Raw genomic sequence first — 18,996 nt, forward strand, 5'->3', positions numbered from 1 at the left:
CGCATGCGTGGTGCGGGCAACTCGAAACTTCGAGTTTCTTCAAGCAAGTCTGCTTGTGAGGCATCTGCATCGGGGCTCCGTTGGATCACGTCACCCACTTGTGAGAATAGCTGCCTGCTGTCCCTGGATAACAACTGTTACGGTAAGTAACTGCTTTCACCGTTCCCATGGGGCGATAAAAGATCTTGTCCCCATTCCTGTGGTAAACCAGTTGCAAATGTCTCCATTCCTGCGGATTTACTGCGGTGACCCGCGGTTTACCCGTGTCATTCTCTAAATCTAATCTCTTTATCATGCTGTTTCTTTATCTTTTTCATTTATTTGCACTATGAAGGAGCAGGCTATAGTGAAAGCCATTCCTTTCTGCTTATGATTTCACTCATGAATACAGTAAAGGGTCATGGATTTGGTATACCGCCTTTCTGTGGTTCCAGTCAATCATTACTTTGTTATTCAGTTGCTCTGGATTAACTGACAGCAGGTAATCTGGGCTCATCCTCTTCCCAGCCCCCCCGCTAAGTGCTGCCTCCACTCACTCACAGGCCTCCCCAGGTTTACTATATGGTCCTGGTGATCTAACGGTGAAGTCAGGGTAGGAGAAAATCCCCAGTATCTCCTATCTTGCTGGCTGAACTTTCAAAATGGAAGTTATGGTACTCTCTTGAGACTAGTGCTGAGAGGTTGCAGCAGTTAATTTTGAAAGTGGGGCCAACATGGGCAGAAGCAACTGTAATTGCTTCTGCCCTAGCTTCACCAGGGCTCGTAAGGTAGCTCTGGAGGGTGATGCTGCTACTGTTTGGGCAGGAAGGAAGGATGTGTTTGGCAGTGCTCCGATGCGCTACATTGCAGGGGTGCACAAAACCTCCTCATCTGATGTTTCTAAATTATCCAATATTTTCCTTTGTCCAACCACCTATCAGTCCCTGTTTGTCAGATAATTGGGTCCCAGCTGAGAAGTTATCATATACAGTAATCTTAAGGAGTCACCTAACTCTTTTCCTTACTCTGCCTTTTACCCTTTAATTTTAACCTGTAACTTGTTTCATTTTATATCATAGGCGAGCAGATGGGAATGGAAAAGGCTGAAGGCCAAAGCTCCCAAAAATGGTCCTCCACCATGTCCACGCCTTGGACACAGCTTTTCTCTGGTTGGCAACAAGTGCTACTTGTTTGGTGGACTGGCCAATGACAGTGAGGACCCTAAGAACAACATCCCCAGGTGACAAAATGCCTCCAATGTGTAGCCACTATATTGATTTGAAATAGGATTTCTATCCCAAGGTGGAAGCAGCTCAAATTGCCAGGGAATGAAGAGGATGGTGGGGGTAATGAGAGACCCTTTCAAGTTTGTTGCCACCTGACTGCACGTGAGAAGGGCAAGCTCTTTAATTCTGTTACATCTACTCAGAAGTCCATATATTAGGTGATCAATCAATTCCTGAGAACTGGATTTTGCAGAATACAGTTTTCAGTACCCCTATATTACATTAGTATACCGCATAACCTATTCAGTTCCATGTGGTTCACAGTATAAGAAGCTGAGACAATCTCAGGAATTACACATAGTAACAGATTGAGTCCTGATTTAAAATTACAAGAATTTTTAAAATAGATAGTTTTCAAAAACTTTTTGAAATGTATATATGATTCAGCCTTAAGAATTAGTTGAATAAATTCCTAGTTGCTGCCTGAAACAAGAGTAACCTATCAAAGTATTTTTTATAATGACATAACCTTAACAGAAGGGAATGCAAAATATGATAGATAATTTGCAGTAAGGCTGAACAACATTTTATAGCATAATGATCTGAATTTAAAAATGACCCTGGCTTCCATCGGAAGCCAGTGCAGTTTCCGATATAAAGGAGTGACGTGATCCGATTTTATTTTATTTTTATTTTTTCCCCCCCAGGTTAAAAATTAACCTGGCAGCCGTATTCTGAATCAGTCGCAATCTGTGCAGCTTACTCTTGCGACCAGCATAATAACCGATATTGTAATAATCAAAAGTACTGAGGAGCAAAGATTGCACCAATAGTCTGAAAGCAGAATGGTCTAAGTAGGAACGTATGGAATGCAACTTCCACAGTATATAGAAACACATATTGTCAGTAGAATGTAATACCCCTTCAGCTTTTCCTTCTGCAAGTGAACTGTGCACAGGTGTTTCTGATCTGCTCTACTTAGTTTTTCTTATTTTCAGCTTTGTTTTTTTCTGAGGCTTTGGTACCCTGAGACCCCATATTTGGGGATTCTCTTCCTGGAAATGATAAGCTCCACAGGGCCAGACTGCAGTTCTCAGGCAATCCTTCAGTTGGACCTGTAGAGCCAGCCTGTAGGATTCGGTGTCCCCTGGGAGCAAGCTTGCCTTCTGAATTTTTCAGTGGCTTGCGCGCAGGTTGTAGGCGCTCTGAGTAAGAATCCTCAGGGTATCATGGAGCAGCTGTATAATTTTCTCCCCTTCCACTCCTATCACGCTTTGAGGTTCTGAAACCTCTAAAATCCGTATTTCAGCATTTTTTTTATTTTTCAATAAAGTCTCCATGGACTATTTGGTGTGATTTTTTTGGGGGGCCATGGCCATCTTGAATCTTAAAATGATTTTTCCTGAAGCCTCTGTCTGTCTCAAAATCCTTCGATTTGTTTTTACAAAACTCAACAGGGATGGACTCCTTAGGGTGTATTAACGCATCTCATGTGAAATTTGTGCTGGATGACTAGTGGAAGAGCATTCAAGTACTGCATGCTGCAGCATGAGGGAGGGGTGGAAGCCTCGAGCTTAGCCCCATTCTTGTTCTCCAGGGCTGGGGAATCGCTGTGGTCCAAGAAATGGGTAATAAGTCCTGTCAGAAGCCCAAATTTTATGAAGATGTGTGGAGTCTATGGAACCCACTAAACCCAGTTGAAGGTTCTGCAAGGTTCATATATCTCCCCCTGCACAAGGTTTCTCTCCAGAATTTGTAAATCTCATGTGGAGAGCATTTTTAATGAGACCTGGACAGCCTATGAGTGCACCACCATTATCCCAGAGAGCGCCTTCACTTCCTGTGATTGCTTCTCAAATAAGCAAGCCAGCCCCCAGCTCCAGTGGCCATTCAGAACCAGACTGGCAGGATTGGAGATCAGACATATGCCACTTTTATCTCAGGACTCAGAGATAGTCCTGGAAGACTCTGTTCTGTGTCTGGTAGCCAGGATGCCTCTCTGGCACTTGATCAGGGAGATGACTTTCTGATCTGCTGCCTCTTCAAGTCAGTCTCTGTCCACCATTTTATGGTGGATGCTGTTAAGGAGTTTAAGCTGGAGGCTCAGCCTTCCACTTCTTAGTGCAATGTTATGAGCAGCTCTAATGCTCAGGTGACCTTTTTTCCAGTGCATCCAGACATTCTGGTACGTCCCTTCCAGATTCAATATGCAAGGTGTCCAATCCATAGCCGCGATTCAGTGTTTGCAGAAATCCAACACTTTTCTCACCATGTGCTGCTTCTCCTCCTGCTGAGATTGCTGCTTCTCTTCCTGCTGAGAGAGATACAGAGCCACCTACACTTTCAATTCCTGCAAGTGATCCACGCAAAAGTCTGTTCAGCTGCTGTTCTTTTTCTTATTTTTTTGCAATTTAAAGTTTGTTTTCGGTGGCTTGGGTGCCATGAGACTCCTTGGGGTGGTTTTCTGCGGGAGGAAAGGAGCAGTACCATGGAGCCTGACTGTTGCTTCACACCCTTTTTAGGCTCTGGGTCCGTCCCCCTGGGAACTAGCTTGCCTTCTGACCATGTCAGAGGGTTAAGCACAGAATGAATACGTCCTGAGTAACAGTTCTCGGTGTATCAGGGAGCAGGCTTCTTTTTCCCTCCCCCGGTCGTTTGGAGAGGTTCTTAGGGGATGGATGTTTCAGTTGGGGTCCATGTGACTGGCAGTCCGAAGATCTTTTTTTTAATTCATTTATTTGTTACATTTACATAACAAAAACACAGGTATATCCAGTTCAAACATAGCATATAAATGCTCATCAAATAAAGTCAAAGGCAATAATTATCAATGATCAAGTCCACATTAAAATGGCCCTGAATGCCAAAGCTTAAAGAAAAAGTGAAATAACAAAGTTTAACGTCTTGACAGGCTAAGAAATGTGACACATTCTTTAAATCATAAAATTACACTTTTCAGCAAACAAATAATAATTTAAGAAACTATTTGCAAAGTGACAGAGGAGAAATTAGGCTCTTACCTGCTAATTTACTTTCTTTTAGCTTCTCCAGACCAGTAGAGGTCTGGATTAACCTCTACTGGTCTGGAGAGTGCTAAAGAATATGTGTTTCTGGACCAGTCTAGCTAGAAGATTTTCAAAGATCTTAATGTTTGGTAATTTTGGAGCTTTTCTGAGGCAGAAAATCATTTTCCTCCATTTAGCCGCAGTGAAAAGAGCTGACAGGCAAGGCACTTCTGTGACTTTGAATACACCTCCAATATTTTATATGAGAGAATCGGGTGTGGTCTGTAAAATCAAATTTTAAGGGTTTCTGAAGATAGGGTTCAGGTCTCCCACCTCCTGAAATCGTTATTGTTTATTTTTGCCATTTTTGAGGCGAATTTGCTGGTGGCAGTCATCTTGAGTTTTACAATCTTTTTTTCAAAGCTTAATTTCTGCCTCAATACCCCTTGATTTTGTTTAAAATTGGTAGGCATTGACTTCTCAGCATTGCCAATGCAGGAGTGTCCATGTGCCAAAACATGCTACGAGAGGGTGCGGAAACTTTGGGCCTTGCTTCCTCTGGGTCCTTGAGGGCTGGGAAGCTGGCATGGATCTGGGTAAAATATACTGCAAATACCCATTTTGGATGATGGTGCCCAAGTGCTGGTGTACCGAGTCGGGGGATTCTATCCAAGCAGCTCCAATGGCTCAATGAGACTTGGCTACTGCCCCCAAGCCTTGCCTTTTCTCCAGAGTTTGTTCGGCGCTTGTGGAGAGCGTATTCCACGGACCCAGCTCTTTTGATGTGGTAGGTGAGCACGTCTCCGACTGAAAATCAGTTAGCTACTTTACTGGATGTCCCTTTTTAGGGTCTTGCTAAGCCGGCTACCACAGATCTGGATTGTCTTAGTTTGCACATGGATACTATAGACATGCAGAGTCCAGATCAGGGTGAGGATCCTTCCATCTGAAAGCTCTTCAAATTTGTGTCTGTGTCATTGATGCTATGAAAGAGCTAAACTTGGAGTCTTGGCTCTCTACATCACAGTGTTCAGTCATGAGCCACTCTAATGTCCTGTCTTCATTTTTTAAGGCACATCCGGTGTTCATGGGCTTTATTGAGGAGCAATGGGATACCAATACCCCACAGAGTTCTTTCCAGCTGGCAAAAGTTATGTCTAGGCTTTACCCTGTAGCTCCTGAATTTTGAGCAGCCAAAGGTGGATTCTGCAGTGGCACAGATTACTAAGCGCATGGCTTTTCCTTGACTTATGATACGCAAGGACTCCCAGGATCGTAGAGTGGGATCTTATTTTGAAAAAGCTTTATGATATGGCTTTCTCAGGGATCAGAGCTACTGTGGCTGCCTCCTTCATGGCGGGTGCCTGTCACAAGGTTACGCTGGGTTTCCTCTGCAGGGGAGAATACCTTTCCCCAGTTGGGGATGGATTGTGGCAGATGCCCTCTTTGATTTCATGCGAGTTCTCAGTAAGTTCTTGGCTTATGCAGTGTCAGCACACCGGACTTGTTGGATCCATTATTGGGCAGGTGATTCTGCTTCTAAGGCAACTCTGAGCAGGCTACCCTTCAAGGGTCAACTACTTTTTGGTAAAGGTCTGGTTGACCTTATCGCCAGTGTGGCAGATTGCTGTCCCAAGTCGCTTTCTGAGAAGAAGTCTCGGAGTGCTTGGGATGGGAATCGCAATTCCTTTCATCGCCAATGCAGAGTAATTGGTGTCCCTTGGAGGCTTGCCTTGCCCCTGCATTCACCAGGGCAGACTGCTGCAAGCTGGCTCTGGCCAGGGAAGAAGCATCTGAAGGGGGAAGACATTGCAGAGACCACCACACAAAGATATTCCCAGTGATACTGCCCACATTATACTTCCAATTCCAGAGAACGATACCTAAAAAGTCACAATGATGCCAGAAGTCCAGCAGACCCTCCCACAGATCGAAGGTCAGTTCTCTGTTTTACCAAATGTGGGCTTGAATATCCTTGGATCAATGGTGCTGGACATTATTTGGAAGGGGCACAAGATAGAATTCTTTTGCCTTCTACCAGATTTGTTTCTGGATTCCATGGCAGGTCAGCTGGAAGAGGAGTCCAAGGTTTGCACTGTCTCTTAGCCATCTGAATAGTAGAGGCCATCCCAGAAGAAGAATCTGGCTTAGGTAGATACTCCTTATACTTCATTGTGCCAAAGAAAGGATGAGAAGACTGGAGACTTATTCTGGATCTCAAGTCAGTCAACCATTTTTTACGCATTCTGCACTTTCGGATGGAAACAGTGCTTACAGTCATAGCTGCCATTGCTTCTGGGGAGTTCCTGGTTTCCTTGGATCTCATGGAAGCTTACCATCATATCGATCTACCTGGATCTCGCAGGTTTCGTTGTTTTCATTTTCTTCAACAGCATTTCCAGTTTGCAGCTTTGCCTTTTGATGACTGCTCCATGCACCTTCACAAAAGTTATGGTTGTGGTAGCGGCTTTCCTTTGCAGGATGGGTGTATAGGTCCATCCTTATCTGGACCACTGGCTGATTCGGGCTCCGTCTCGACAGGACTACAAGTGAACAGTGGAGACTGTAGTTTTTCAACTGCAGTTCCTAGGTTGGATTGTCAACTTCAAGAAGTCAGCTGACGCCATTGCAGACTTTGAAATATTTGGGAGTTTAATTCAACATGCTACAGGGATGAATTTTTCTTCCCAAGCCATGCAGACTGAAGCTTCAGAAACAAAAATGGAAGGTTCTCTTGGTGCTCCCGGTCCCACAGCCTGGCACTATCGGCAGGTGTTGAGGTCTTTGGCAGTCTCCCTTGAAGTGGTGTCCTTGGCCAGAGTACACGTGTCTTTTACGGGAGTCACTTCTTTCTTGGTGGTCTCTGCAATGTCTTCCCCTTTCAGATGCTTCTCCCCTGGCCAGAGCCAGCTTGCAGCAGTCTGCCCTGGTGAATGCAGGGGCAAGGCAAGCCTCTCTTTGGATTGAGGAGTGGACCACTATCTTGACAGATGCCAGCCTTGTAAGCTGGGGAGCTCACTGCAGGGCAGTGTAGCACACGTAAAATATCTGTGCCATGGAAAAAAATTAATAAAAAAAGACAGGCAGGCCTGTCAAAAAAAACCTGCAGCAGTTGGGTTTGCCAATAGTAAAACCCGATTTGAAATAGCCAAGCAATTTTTAGTGAATCAATTGCTTGGCTTATTTTGCATGGGGTTTTGCTAATTTGCATGGGAGAGTCGGGATCAGATCTCTACAGGCTTTAGTGAATGGGGTTGGAGGGAAATTTGATCGTAAAGGGCTCACAAACCGATAGGTATACGATCGGTTTGCTTAGTGAATCTATCCCTATATCAGAGGTAAAATTTTAGAGTCTGATGTTTCTTGTAAAAACCTGATTGGTTTGAATTTGAATAAGACTTATCAATTGTAGGGTATGCATTCGTTCCCTCAGTCGCTTCGCGAAGGTGTGTGCTAAAGCGCACATGCCGAACGGTTGAGCGCCATTAGGCATTGGTAGATTTAAATGTCTAGTGCTCAGGTGATTCAGAACAAGGCGGAGCAAACTCGCACGCCTAGAGTGATAAGGGCTCTGAACTGAGCCCATGTAACAAAGTCCCGAGATGAATTGGAGGGTTCTCCCGCTGGTCCTGCAAACTCACCCGAACTTCCTTCCATAGGTCATCTTGGAATTTCACCTCAGTTATTCCATAGTTCTTCCTGACATCTTTCAGAAACTGCATTCTCATCCAGATGAAGCAGCTTTCCACACTTTAGACTGCAAATGTGCTTTAGCATACTAGTTAGATTAGACTAAATCTCATAGAACTTCCTCCCAGCTTGCAACTTTCGTCTCTTAACGGAATTCCTGTGACCAGAGGAACCATCTTCACTTGGCTAGTGGACTTATCTCCTATGCATATACTCAAGCTGGACTGATGCTATAAGACCATGTTAACAGCTCATAATGTACGGGCTAAGGTGACTTCAGTAGCCCATTTCCATTCTATTTCTATTGAGGACATCTGCAAAGCAGCCACTTGGTCCTCAATTCATAACCTTCACTTCCTACTACTATTTAAGAGACGGTCTGTTTGGGCAAGCAGTTCTACAAAATTTGTTTACTTTGAGTGATAACTTTCCATCTAACCCTCTTGTGTTTCACCAGGCTCATGTATATTTAGTGTTAACCCTCCCACATATGAAAATATATGTGCTTGTTTTCAGAGAAAACAAAGATACTTACCTGTAGCAGGTGTTATCCCAGGACAAGCAGGCAGGTATTCTCACTAGTGGGTGATGTCATCCGACAGAGCCCCGATACGGACATCTTGCAAGCATGTCTTGCTTGAAGAAACTCAGACGTTTCGAGATGCCCGCACCGCGCATGCGCCAGTGCCTTCCCGCCCGATGCTCCGGGCATGTCTCCTCAATTCTTTTTCTTCCGCGGAGCTGAGAAGTCTATCTTCAATTTGCGCCCATTGAATCTCTTTTTTGCCTTCTTTTTTGCCGCGGGTTGAGTTCTTTTGGCTCTCCTGTGCATTTATTTCTTTCTTTGATTTATTTTAAAAAAAAAATATATATATATATTTTTCCTTCCGATACCGGGTCGGCTGCGTGGCTGGGGCCCCGCGCCTTCGACCTTGCGGCGGAGCTTTTCCGGCCTATGTCCCGGCCGATTACCGGTTTTAAAAAGTGTAGCAAGTGCCAGCGCGCGATTTTGCTCACGGACCCTCATCGACGCTGCTTACAGTGTCTGGGACCGGATCACTTCCCGAAATCGTGCCGGCCTTGCTCCACTCTGACGGCGAGAGCGTTTAAGTGTCGCTGTCTGCTGTGGGAGTCCATGTTCAAGATGGAAGCTTCATCGGATCCTGCGACATCGACATCGACGGGTGCTTCGACTCCTTCGGCGAAGCCCTCTGCCTCCCCGGCTGCTTCGGGCCTCCTGAAGCCGGCATCGTTCACACCGGTTTCGGCCCCGACGTCGGCGCCGGTGCCTTCATCCGTCTCCTCTGAGCAGGTATCGACCCCGACTGTTCCACCAGTGGTGCTAAAGGTGCCGAAGACTGGCAAGCAGAAGCACGCATCACCCAAGGAGCGCGGAGACCATGCAGAAGGGCCCCCTTTTGGTGTGGATCCCTCCATATCGGCTTCGTTGTGGTCCATCCTGGAGGCTCAGTTCGTGGAGCTCATGCAGACCATGGGGCCTCGGCTGATTGCCACCATCCAGGGTGACCTTCCAGCTTCGGCTTCGAGGGGCGGACCGCCCCCTCCTCCTCCTCCTCGCCGCACGACTCGTTGCTCGGCGAGGAGGAGCGGTGTCCGGGTCCTCGAGGATGTCCTCCGTTAGCGCTGTACCTCCTTTGGAACCGATTCCCTCGAGGAGGGCCTCCCTTAGTGATATGCCTCCCTTGGAGCCCATCCCCTCGAGAAAAGCCTCGTTTAGTGACCTGCCTCCCTTGGAACCGATTACTCCGCCCCATGACTCAGTGTGGCGTCCACCTTCGGGGCCACCCAGTCCTGGGCATAGCAGGAAGCAGGACAAATTCTTCCGAACCCCCTATCAAACCTGGGCGGCGACGGGGGAGGCGCCGACTCTGCCGCCTCTGCGATCGACGGCATCGAGTCCAATCTGCTCCTTGGAGGCGTCTGACCCAGTTTCTCACAGACGGGCTCGATCCCCTTCCAGGCATAGGGAGGGGCATCGATCCAGACATTCTTCGAAGCATTCCTCTCGACACTCGACCGTTTCGCCTCAGAAGAAATTGCCTCGGTTGGGGTATGCTGCTTCGACTGGGTCTCCTCCTCCAGGCCCGGAGTTCGAGGACACCGAGGTTTTCTACTCGTTCTGTTGCTCGCAGGACTCTCTGGAGTCTGAAGCCTCTTCTTCTTCTAGTCCGTCTCGCAGACCAGAGACGGCAGACCAACTGTCCTTTTCATCGTTCCTCAGGCAGATGGCGGATGACATGGACATTACTCTCGATGCTGGGTCTCGATATTCCAAAGAGTACCTCGATACCATGCACTTGCCTCGTCCTCCGGCAGAGTCCTTGCGGCTTCCCCTGCACAAGCTCCTCGACCAGACCTTCATGCGATGCTTCGAGTCTCCTTACTCTATCCCTACGGTCCCTGGCAAATTGGATGCGCGGTACCGCACGGTGCATCATAAAGGCTTCGAGGGTCCTCAGCTTTCTCACCAGTCCCTCCTGGTCGAATCCTCGCTCAAGCGGTCTCATCCTGGCCAGGTCTATGCTTCAGTGCCTCCGGGCCGCGAGGGCAGAACCATGGATAAGTTTGGTCGACACATCTATCAGAATTCGATGATGGCGTCTCGAGTCCTGAATTACAATTTCCACTTTGCAGCCTACTTGGAGTTTTTTCTACCTGTGCTTCGAAAGTTATCAGCCGAGGCAAACAACTCCTGCGAGGCAACCGGCGAAGCGTCAGCCTCCCGAAAAGGGTCAGCCTAAGTCTCAATCGCCTGCGGTCCCTAAGACCACTCAGCCTTTTTGACTGTCTCGTCGAGGGCATAACCAACCTCGTTCTGCCTCCCCCTGTTTTTCCCATCGGAGGGCGCCTCCATCATTTTTATCATCGCTGGGAGGCCATAACAACTGACCTCTGGGTCCTTACTATCATCAAGGAAGGATACTCTCTTCATTTCCATCGGGTCCCTCCGGACCACCCTCCAAGAGAGTATCCTTCCAACTTGACTCAGACCGCCCTTCTTCTCCAGGAAGCTCAGGCTTTGCTCCGGCTTCGTGCCGTGGGTCCGGACCAACTGAACCGGGGGTTTTACTGAACCGGTACTTCCTTGTTCCGAAGAAGACGGGCGACCTGCGACCCATTTTGGACCTCAGGGCCCTCAACAAATTCCTAGTCAAGGAGAGGTTTCGCATGCTGACACTTGCTTCTCTCTACCCTCTCCTCGAGCAGAACGACTGGTTATGCTCTCTGGATCTCAAGGAGGCCTACACTCACATTCCCATTCATCCGGCCTCCCGCAAGTTCCTCAGATTTCAGGTGGGACATCTACATCTGCAGTATCGAGTGCTTCCATTCGGCCTGTCCTCGTCTCCCAGAGTCTTCATGAAGTGTCTGGTGGTGGTGGCCGCTGCACTCCGGAACAAGGGTTTTCAGGTATTTCCATACCTCGACGACTGGCTCATCAAGGCCCCGTCAGCTCCAAGGGTCATTTCGGCGACTTTGACCACGATCTGCTTCCTGCAGAGCCTAGGCTTCGAGATCAATTTTCCCAAATCTCATCTGCAGCCTACCTAGTCCCTTCCCTTCATCGGGGCGGTACTGGACACCATCCAGCTTCGAGCATTCCTTCCTCTTCAGCGCATGGATGCTCTTCTTCGTCTCTGCCAGTCTGTATCTTCTCGCCAGTCCATCTCAGCGAGACACATGATGGTCCTCCTGGGCCACATGGCCTCTACAGTTCATGTGACGCCCTTTGCCAGGCTCCATCTCAGAATTCCTCAGTGGACCCTAGCTTCTCAATGGACTCAAGTGTCAGACCCGTTGACTCGACACATCATAGTCACTCCTGCTCTTCGGCAGTCTCTACTTTGGTGGATGACCTCTTCGAATCTATCCAGAGGTTTGCTGTTTCACACTCCTCCTCATCAGAAGGTTCTCACTACCGATTCCTCGACCTATGCCTGGGGGCTCATCTGGATGGGCTTCACACTCAGGGATTCTGGACCTGTGCGGACCGACTCCATCAAATCAATCTTCTGGAGCTCAGAGCCATTTTCAATGCTCTTCAAGCTTTTCAACATCTGCTTCACGACATGGTGGTCCTCATTCGCACCGACAATCAGGTCGCCATGTATTATGTCAACAAGCAAGGGGGCACGGGCTCGGCCTCCCTCTGCCAGAAAGCTCTCAGAGTCTGGGATTGGGCGGTTCGCCACAACACCTTCCTCAAAGCTGTCTACATTCAGGGGAAGGACAATGTCTTGGCGGACAAACTGAGTCGTCTTCTCCAGCCTCACGAATGGACACTCTACTCCAAGCCCCTTCATCAGATCTTTGCTCAGTGGGGAACGCCTCAGATAGACCTCTTTGCGGCTCCCCACAATTTCAAGCTACCTCAGTTTTGCTCCAGGATCTATGCTCCTCATCGCCTCGAGGCAGATGCTTTTCTGCTGGATTGGGGGAATCGCTTTTTGTATGCGTTTCCGCCATTCCCTCTCATTCAAAAGACTGGTCAAGCTGAAGTCCGACCATGCCACCATGATTCTGATAGCTCCTCGGTGGCCCAGGCAACCTTGGTTCTCCCTTCTACTTCAACTCAGCAGCAGGGAACCATGCCTACTTCCAGTGTTTCCTTCACTGCTTACTCAGCACCAGGAGTCTCTGCTTCATCCCAACCTGCAGTCTCTCCACCTGACAGCTTGGTTCCTCTCAACGTAACTCCGCACCAGTTTTCCCAGGCGGTGAGGGATGTCTTGGAGGCTTCCAGGAAGCCTGCTACTCGTCAATGCTACTCCCAAAAATGGACTAGATTTTCTTCATGGTGTATTTCCAATTCTAAGGAGCCTCAGCGAGCCTCCCTATCCTCTGTTTTGGACTATCTTTTACATCTGTCTCAGTCTGGTCTCAAGTCGACATCTATACGAGTCCACCTGAGTGCTATTGCGGCTTTCCATCAACCTCTACAAGAGAAACCTCTCTCCTCTCATCCTGTGGTTTCCAGATTTATGAAAGGACTTTTTCATGTCAATCCTCCTCTCAAACCACCTCCAGTGGTTTGGGATCTAAATGTTGTCCTTTCTCAGCTTATGAAACCTCCTTTTGAGCCTCTGAGCAAGGCTCCACTAAAGTTTCTCACTTGGAAAGTGGTTTTTCTGGTGGCCCTCACATCTGCTCGCAGGGTCAGTGAGCTTCAGGCCTTGGTGGCGGACCCACCTTTCACAGTATTCCATCATGACAAGGTGGTCCTCCGCACTCACCCGAAATTCCTGCCTAAAGTGGTCTCTGAATTTCACCTCAACCAATCCATTGTGCTTCCAGTGTTCTTTCCAAAGCCTCATTCTCATCCTGGAGAATCAGCTCTTCACACTCTGGACTGTAAACGTGCTTTGGCTTTCTACTTGGATCGCACCAAACCACACAGAACTGCTCCTCAACTTTTCGTCTCCTTTGATCCAAACAAGTTGGGACGACCTGTATCGAAGCGCACTATCTCCAACTGGATGGCGGCTTGTATCTCTTTCTGCTATGCCCAGGCTGGATTACCCCTTCCCTGTAAGGTCACAGCCCATAAGGTCAGAGCAATGGCAGCCTCTGTAGCCTTCCTCAGATCGACACCGATTGAGGAGATTTGTAAGGCTGCCACTTGGTCCTCGGTTCATACATTCACCTCTCATTATTGTCTGGATACTTTCTCCAGACGGGATGGACAGTTTGGCCAAACTGTGTTACAAAATTTGTTCTCCTAAGTTGCCAACTCTCCCACCATCCCATTGAGGTTAGCTTGGAGGTCACCCACTAGTGAGAATACCTGCCTGCTTGTCCTGGGATAAAGCAATGTTACTTACCGTAACAGTTGTTATCCAGGGACAGCAGGCAGCTATTCTCACGTCCCACCCACCTCCCCTGGGTTGGCTTCTCTGCTAGCTACCTGAACTGAGGAGACACGCCCGGAGCATCGGGCGGGAAGGCACTGGCGCATGCGTGGTGCGGGCATCTCGAAACTTCTGAGTTTCTTCAAGCAAGACATGCTTGCAAGATGTCCGTATCGGGGCTCTGTCGGATGACATCACCCACTAGTGAGAATAGCTGCCTGCTGTCCCTGGATAACAACTGTTACGGTAAGTAACATTGCTTTCTCTGAGGATAGCAGGTATATATTCTCACCCACCTCCCCTAGTTGGCTTCTTAGCTTTGTTACTGAATTGCAAGTCGTGCGTGAAAATGTCAGGTGGGAAGGCACTGGCATACGCGTGGTATGGGTAGTGCCTTAAAATTTAAAGTGACAGCACACTTGGTATTTGTCCATACCAGGTTCCGTGGATGATGTCACCCAAATGAGAGAATATATACTTACGGTCCTTGGAGAATAGCTGCTACAGGTAAGTATATTTGCTTTTTACTCTTTTGGGATATTGCCAGGTAGTTGTGACCAGTGCTCCCTCTAAGCGGGCGGGTGTTGTGGGCAAAATTATTTTCGCTGTGCGCTAAAAATATCGGGCGCCAGCAAGTTATGAGCCAACTCGCCCGATTCTCCTCTCGCCGCCCTGCCCGCCGTGCGCTGTGACGTGAAACTTGTGCGCTGGATGTAATATTTTGTGCGCCAGCGCACGCCAGCGTAGCTTAGAGGGAACACTGGAACTTGTGACCTGGATTGGCCATTGTTGGAAAGGGGATTCTGGGCTTGATGGACTTTCGGTCTATCCCATTATGGCAACTCTTACGAGGGGGAGGGGGTGCTGAAAAGTTATCCGCCCAACCAAGAAGAGAATGACAAGGATATGGTTCAATCAATGATCTGAAACAATGTCAAAACTTATAATTTTTTCTGCAAATTGGCACTTAATGAAATAAGGTAACGTTCTTTTCAGCTACAGTGGCAAAATAATGCTCAGAATTTAGAAAGTTAGTTGGTCTGCAAACTTTTCAACGCCCTCTCATATGTTCTTATGAAATGTAATGTGAATACATGCAAAGTGATGAACATTGGGATGAATAATCCAAATCATAGTTGATACTAGGGTCTCTTAGGAGTCAGCACCGAAGAAAAGATCTTGTGTTACAAACCAATTATTTGTGGTATGTGCAAATACCTTTATAGTAATTCTTTTCTTTTATCAGGAACTGATGAGATGGGGTAGTGGATTTTCCTTTGCAAATGTGTAAATTCAAGAAAGAAATAGGAATTTTGTTTGTGTATTGTAACTGATTTCTGTACTCTTGCAGGTACCTGAACGATTTATATATTCTGGAGCTGCGTCCGGGTTCTGGTGTGGTGGCATGGGATATCCCCATCACATATGGTATTCTACCACCTCCCCGGGAATCTCATACTGCAGTAGTGTACACTGAAAAGGACAACAAGAAATCTCGACTGGTAATCTATGGTGGCATGAGTGGCTGCCGGCTGGGGGATCTTTGGACTCTTGATATTGGTAAGAGACCTGAAAATGATAGCAAAAAAAATCTTCCCTTTTTCTATCCATTTCTCATTTAATTCTGGGACTTTTTCCTCCCCTCACTCTACAGAGACACTGACATGGAACAAGCCTAACTTGAGTGGCGTGGCACCCCTCCCTCGCAGCTTGCACTCTGCCACTACTATCAGTAACAAGTAAGAGCTCCTTTTTTCCCCCTAAGCCGTCTGAGTTCCATTGTTACCTTTAGGGACACAGTACCTTTGTTCCATTGTTACCTTTAGGGACACAGTACTGATGTTGGGTTTCTGTCATTCAGATCCTATAGCAGGGGTGTCAAAATCCCTCCTTGAATATGCATGAGATCTATTAGCATTCAATGAAAGCAGTGCATGCAAATAGATCTCATGCATATTCATTGGGGGAATCCTGAAAACCTGACTGGATTGCGGCCCTCGAGGAGGGACTTTGACACCCCTGTCCTATAGAGTCAAGATGCAAGAAGTCCTATCAGAAACGTGATTGCCACCATCAGGAGTGCGCAAGATTCTCCATTATCTCCTATTTTATTTAATGTATTACTCTCATTACTAGGGAAAAAAATCAGAGATGGCAAACTATTACGTGTTATTTATACTGATATTATCCCAGGACAAGCAGGCAGCATATTCTTGACTAATGGGTGACGGCACCGACGGAGCCCCGGTACGGACAATTTTAGAGTGATTGCACTCTAAGAACTTTAGAAAGTTCTAGCTAGGCCGCACCGCGCGTGCGCGAGTGCCTTCCCACCCGACAGAGGCGCGCGGTCCCCAGTTTTCTTAATTCCGTGGAGCTAAGAAGACGCGTGTTTCCAACGGCTGTTGGAAGTTTTTTTCTATTTCACTTGCCTTCCCGCTCGCGTGTAATTTTCTCTTCATATTTTATTTCTTTCCTTCTTTTTTACCTTTTGTGTAAAAAAAAAAAAAAAAAATTTCTTATTTTTCATTTTTTTGTCGAATCTGACCCGGCGGGGCCTGTTGGCACCATCGAAGCCTCGGGCTTCGATTTTGCTACAGCAGTATTTCCCTTCATGCCCCCGTCACCGGGTTTCAAAAAGTGTCAGCGGTGTGCACGCCCTATCTCTCTTTCCGACCCACACAAGTGGTGCCTCCAGTGTCTGGGTCCGGACCATAGGGCTGAAACCTGCACCCGCTGTAGTTCTTTACAAAAAAGAACTTTAAAAAATCGTCAAATTCAGCAGCGGATCCTTTTCGGTACCGCTATGGAAGTTGCACCGGTATCGACGTCGACGACTTCCTCCAAATCGACTCCGACTACCTCGGCACCGCCAGATCCATCGTCGGTGTCGACTCCTGTAGGTAAGCCGGCTAAGAAGCCTTCCCCTACTGTTCTAGGCCAGCCAGTCGAGCATGCAGTGAGCCAAGTCCTGCAGACTGAGCGCCGGCCCCGTAAACGCTCCGCTCCCATTGAAGTCTCGGCCTCTTCATCGGCATCGACTTCACCCGAGCGTCGAGCGGCACCGAAGGTACCGAGCAAGAAAAAACTGGTACCGGTGCCATCGGGACCAATGTTGGATGAGCGCATTGCCTCTATCCTCCAGGTCCAGCTTAAGCAGCAACTCCAACAGTTGCTCCCGGCTCTATTGTCTCCGAACCTTCCAGTGTCGGTACCGACTGAGCCTTCGGTGCCGTCTGTCGAACAGCCTCTGTTATTGGCATCGACTGTTTCGGCACCACAAAAATCTTTGTCCATGCCTGTTCTGTCAGCAGAACCAAAACGGCGTGCTACTCCTACGGGGTCGGAACCGGTACTGTTCTCTGAACCCCGTACCGTACTACATTCCCCTGGTACCGTCTCCACTCGGTCTGGTAAATCGGTACGCAAGACTAAACATACTGATACATCAACTCCACTTTCCCAGGGCCGTTTACAATCGGTACGGGACTCTGACTTGTGGGACGATTCGGATGATCCCCTCGGTACCGAGGAGGATTACACATCTGATGAGGAGGAACCATCGGTGCAGGATACTACTGCTAAGCCAGAGCACTCCTCCTTCACAAAATTTTTAAAGGAGATGTCAGACACCCTATCTATTCCTTTAGAGTCTGACTCTAAAAAATCCAAGGCATTTTTGGATGCCTTGGATTTTGACCAACCTCCTAAAGAGTTTTTAAAGTTACCCCTCCATGACATCTTGAGGGAAACTTTTTATAAGAATCTTGAAACTCCTTTGACAATCCCAGGAGCTCCAAGAAAACTAGAATCTCTATATAAAGTGATTCCAATCCCTGGATTTGACAAACCCCAACTTCCCCATGAATCCCTGTTGGTAGAGTCAACCCTAAAGAAGACTGCAGGAGCCAGTATGTATGCCTCTGTCCCTCCTGGTAGGGAAGGAAAGGCCATGGACAAATTTGGAAAGCGTCTTTACCAAAATGCCATGCTGGCCAACCGTTCAAGTAATTACGCTTTCCACTTCTCGTTTTACCTGAAGCACCTCATTCAACAGGTGACCTCTTTTCAAAAGTATATTCCGGACCGTAAACTTCCTGCTTTTCAGCAATGTACCTCTAGTCTTCTGCAACTCAGGAAGTTTATGGTCCGTTCTATTTATGATACTTTTGAACTGACTTCTCGAGCTACTGCTATCTCTGTAGCAATGAGAAGGTTGGCATGGCTACGGGCCTCAGAACTGGACGTAAACCATCAGGACCGGCTTGCCAATGCTCCTTGCCTAGGGGATGAGCTGTTTGGGGAGTCCATGGATACCACCACACAAAAGCTCTCCGCCCATGAAACTAGGTGGGACACCTTGTTGAAAAACAAGAAGAAACCTCCTCCTCTTCGTCCATTCAGGCAACAACCTTCATATCAAAGGAGGTTTTCTGCTCGACCGGCTCAGCCTCATCCTCCTCAACCTCGCAGACAGCGTCAGCAGCTACAACAGGCTCGTCAACAACAGCAGCCTGCTGTCAAACCGGCTACTCAACCTAAGTCGACGCAGCCCTTTTGACTCCTTTCTCCAGGACATTGCCAGTCTTCCTCCCTCGTGTCCTCTACCTCAACCCATAGGAGGTCGACTACAAGTTTTTCTATCTCGATGGGAAGCAATCACCTCCGACCAGTGGGTACTTGCTATCATCGCCCACGGCTACTCCCTAAATTTTCAGACTCCTCCACCTGTAAGTCTGCCAAAAGAGTCTGCTTCCACCAAGGCTCAGTCCCTCCTCCTCGCTCAGGAGGTTCACTCCCTCCTTCTTCTCAATGCCATCGAACCAGTTCCTCTGGACCAGCAAGGCCTGGGATTTTACTCCCGGTACTTTCTTGTACCCAAAAAGACCGGAGATCTCAGACCAATATTAGATCTCAGAGATCTCAACAAATGTCTGGTCAAGGAGAAGTTCAAGATGTTATCTCTTGCCACCCTATATCCTCTTCTCTCTCAGGAAGACTGGCTATGTTCCCTCGATCTCAAGGAGGCGTATACTCACATTCCAATTCATCTGATGTCCAGACAATATCTTCGCTTTCTTGTCAACCAACATCATTACCAATACAAGGTGCTACCCTTCGGACTAGCCTCCTCGCCCAGGGTATTCACCAAATGTCTGATTGTGGTCGCAGCTTATCTCCGCTCCCACAACTTTCAAGTCTTCCCTTACCTGGACGACTGGCTCA

At 47.8% G+C, this 18,996-nt stretch overlaps 1 protein-coding gene across 5 annotated transcripts in view; it reads left to right on the forward strand.

Moving 5' to 3' along the window:
• The window catches only part of HCFC1 (host cell factor C1), a 432,893-nt gene that overhangs the window by 78,192 nt on the left and 335,705 nt on the right, over positions 1–18,996 (forward strand). For all 5 annotated transcript variants that reach the window (XM_033922407.1, XM_033922416.1, XM_033922394.1 and 2 more), the window contains 3 exons: positions 1,059–1,219; positions 15,122–15,330; positions 15,425–15,509. In XM_033922407.1, the coding sequence (XP_033778298.1) occupies positions 1,059–1,219; positions 15,122–15,330; positions 15,425–15,509 (455 nt within the window). The remainder of the gene's footprint in view (positions 1–1,058; positions 1,220–15,121; positions 15,331–15,424; positions 15,510–18,996) is intronic.

This window comes from Geotrypetes seraphini, chromosome 1 (assembly GCF_902459505.1).
Source record: "Geotrypetes seraphini chromosome 1, aGeoSer1.1, whole genome shotgun sequence".
NCBI lineage: Eukaryota > Metazoa > Chordata > Amphibia > Gymnophiona > Dermophiidae > Geotrypetes > Geotrypetes seraphini.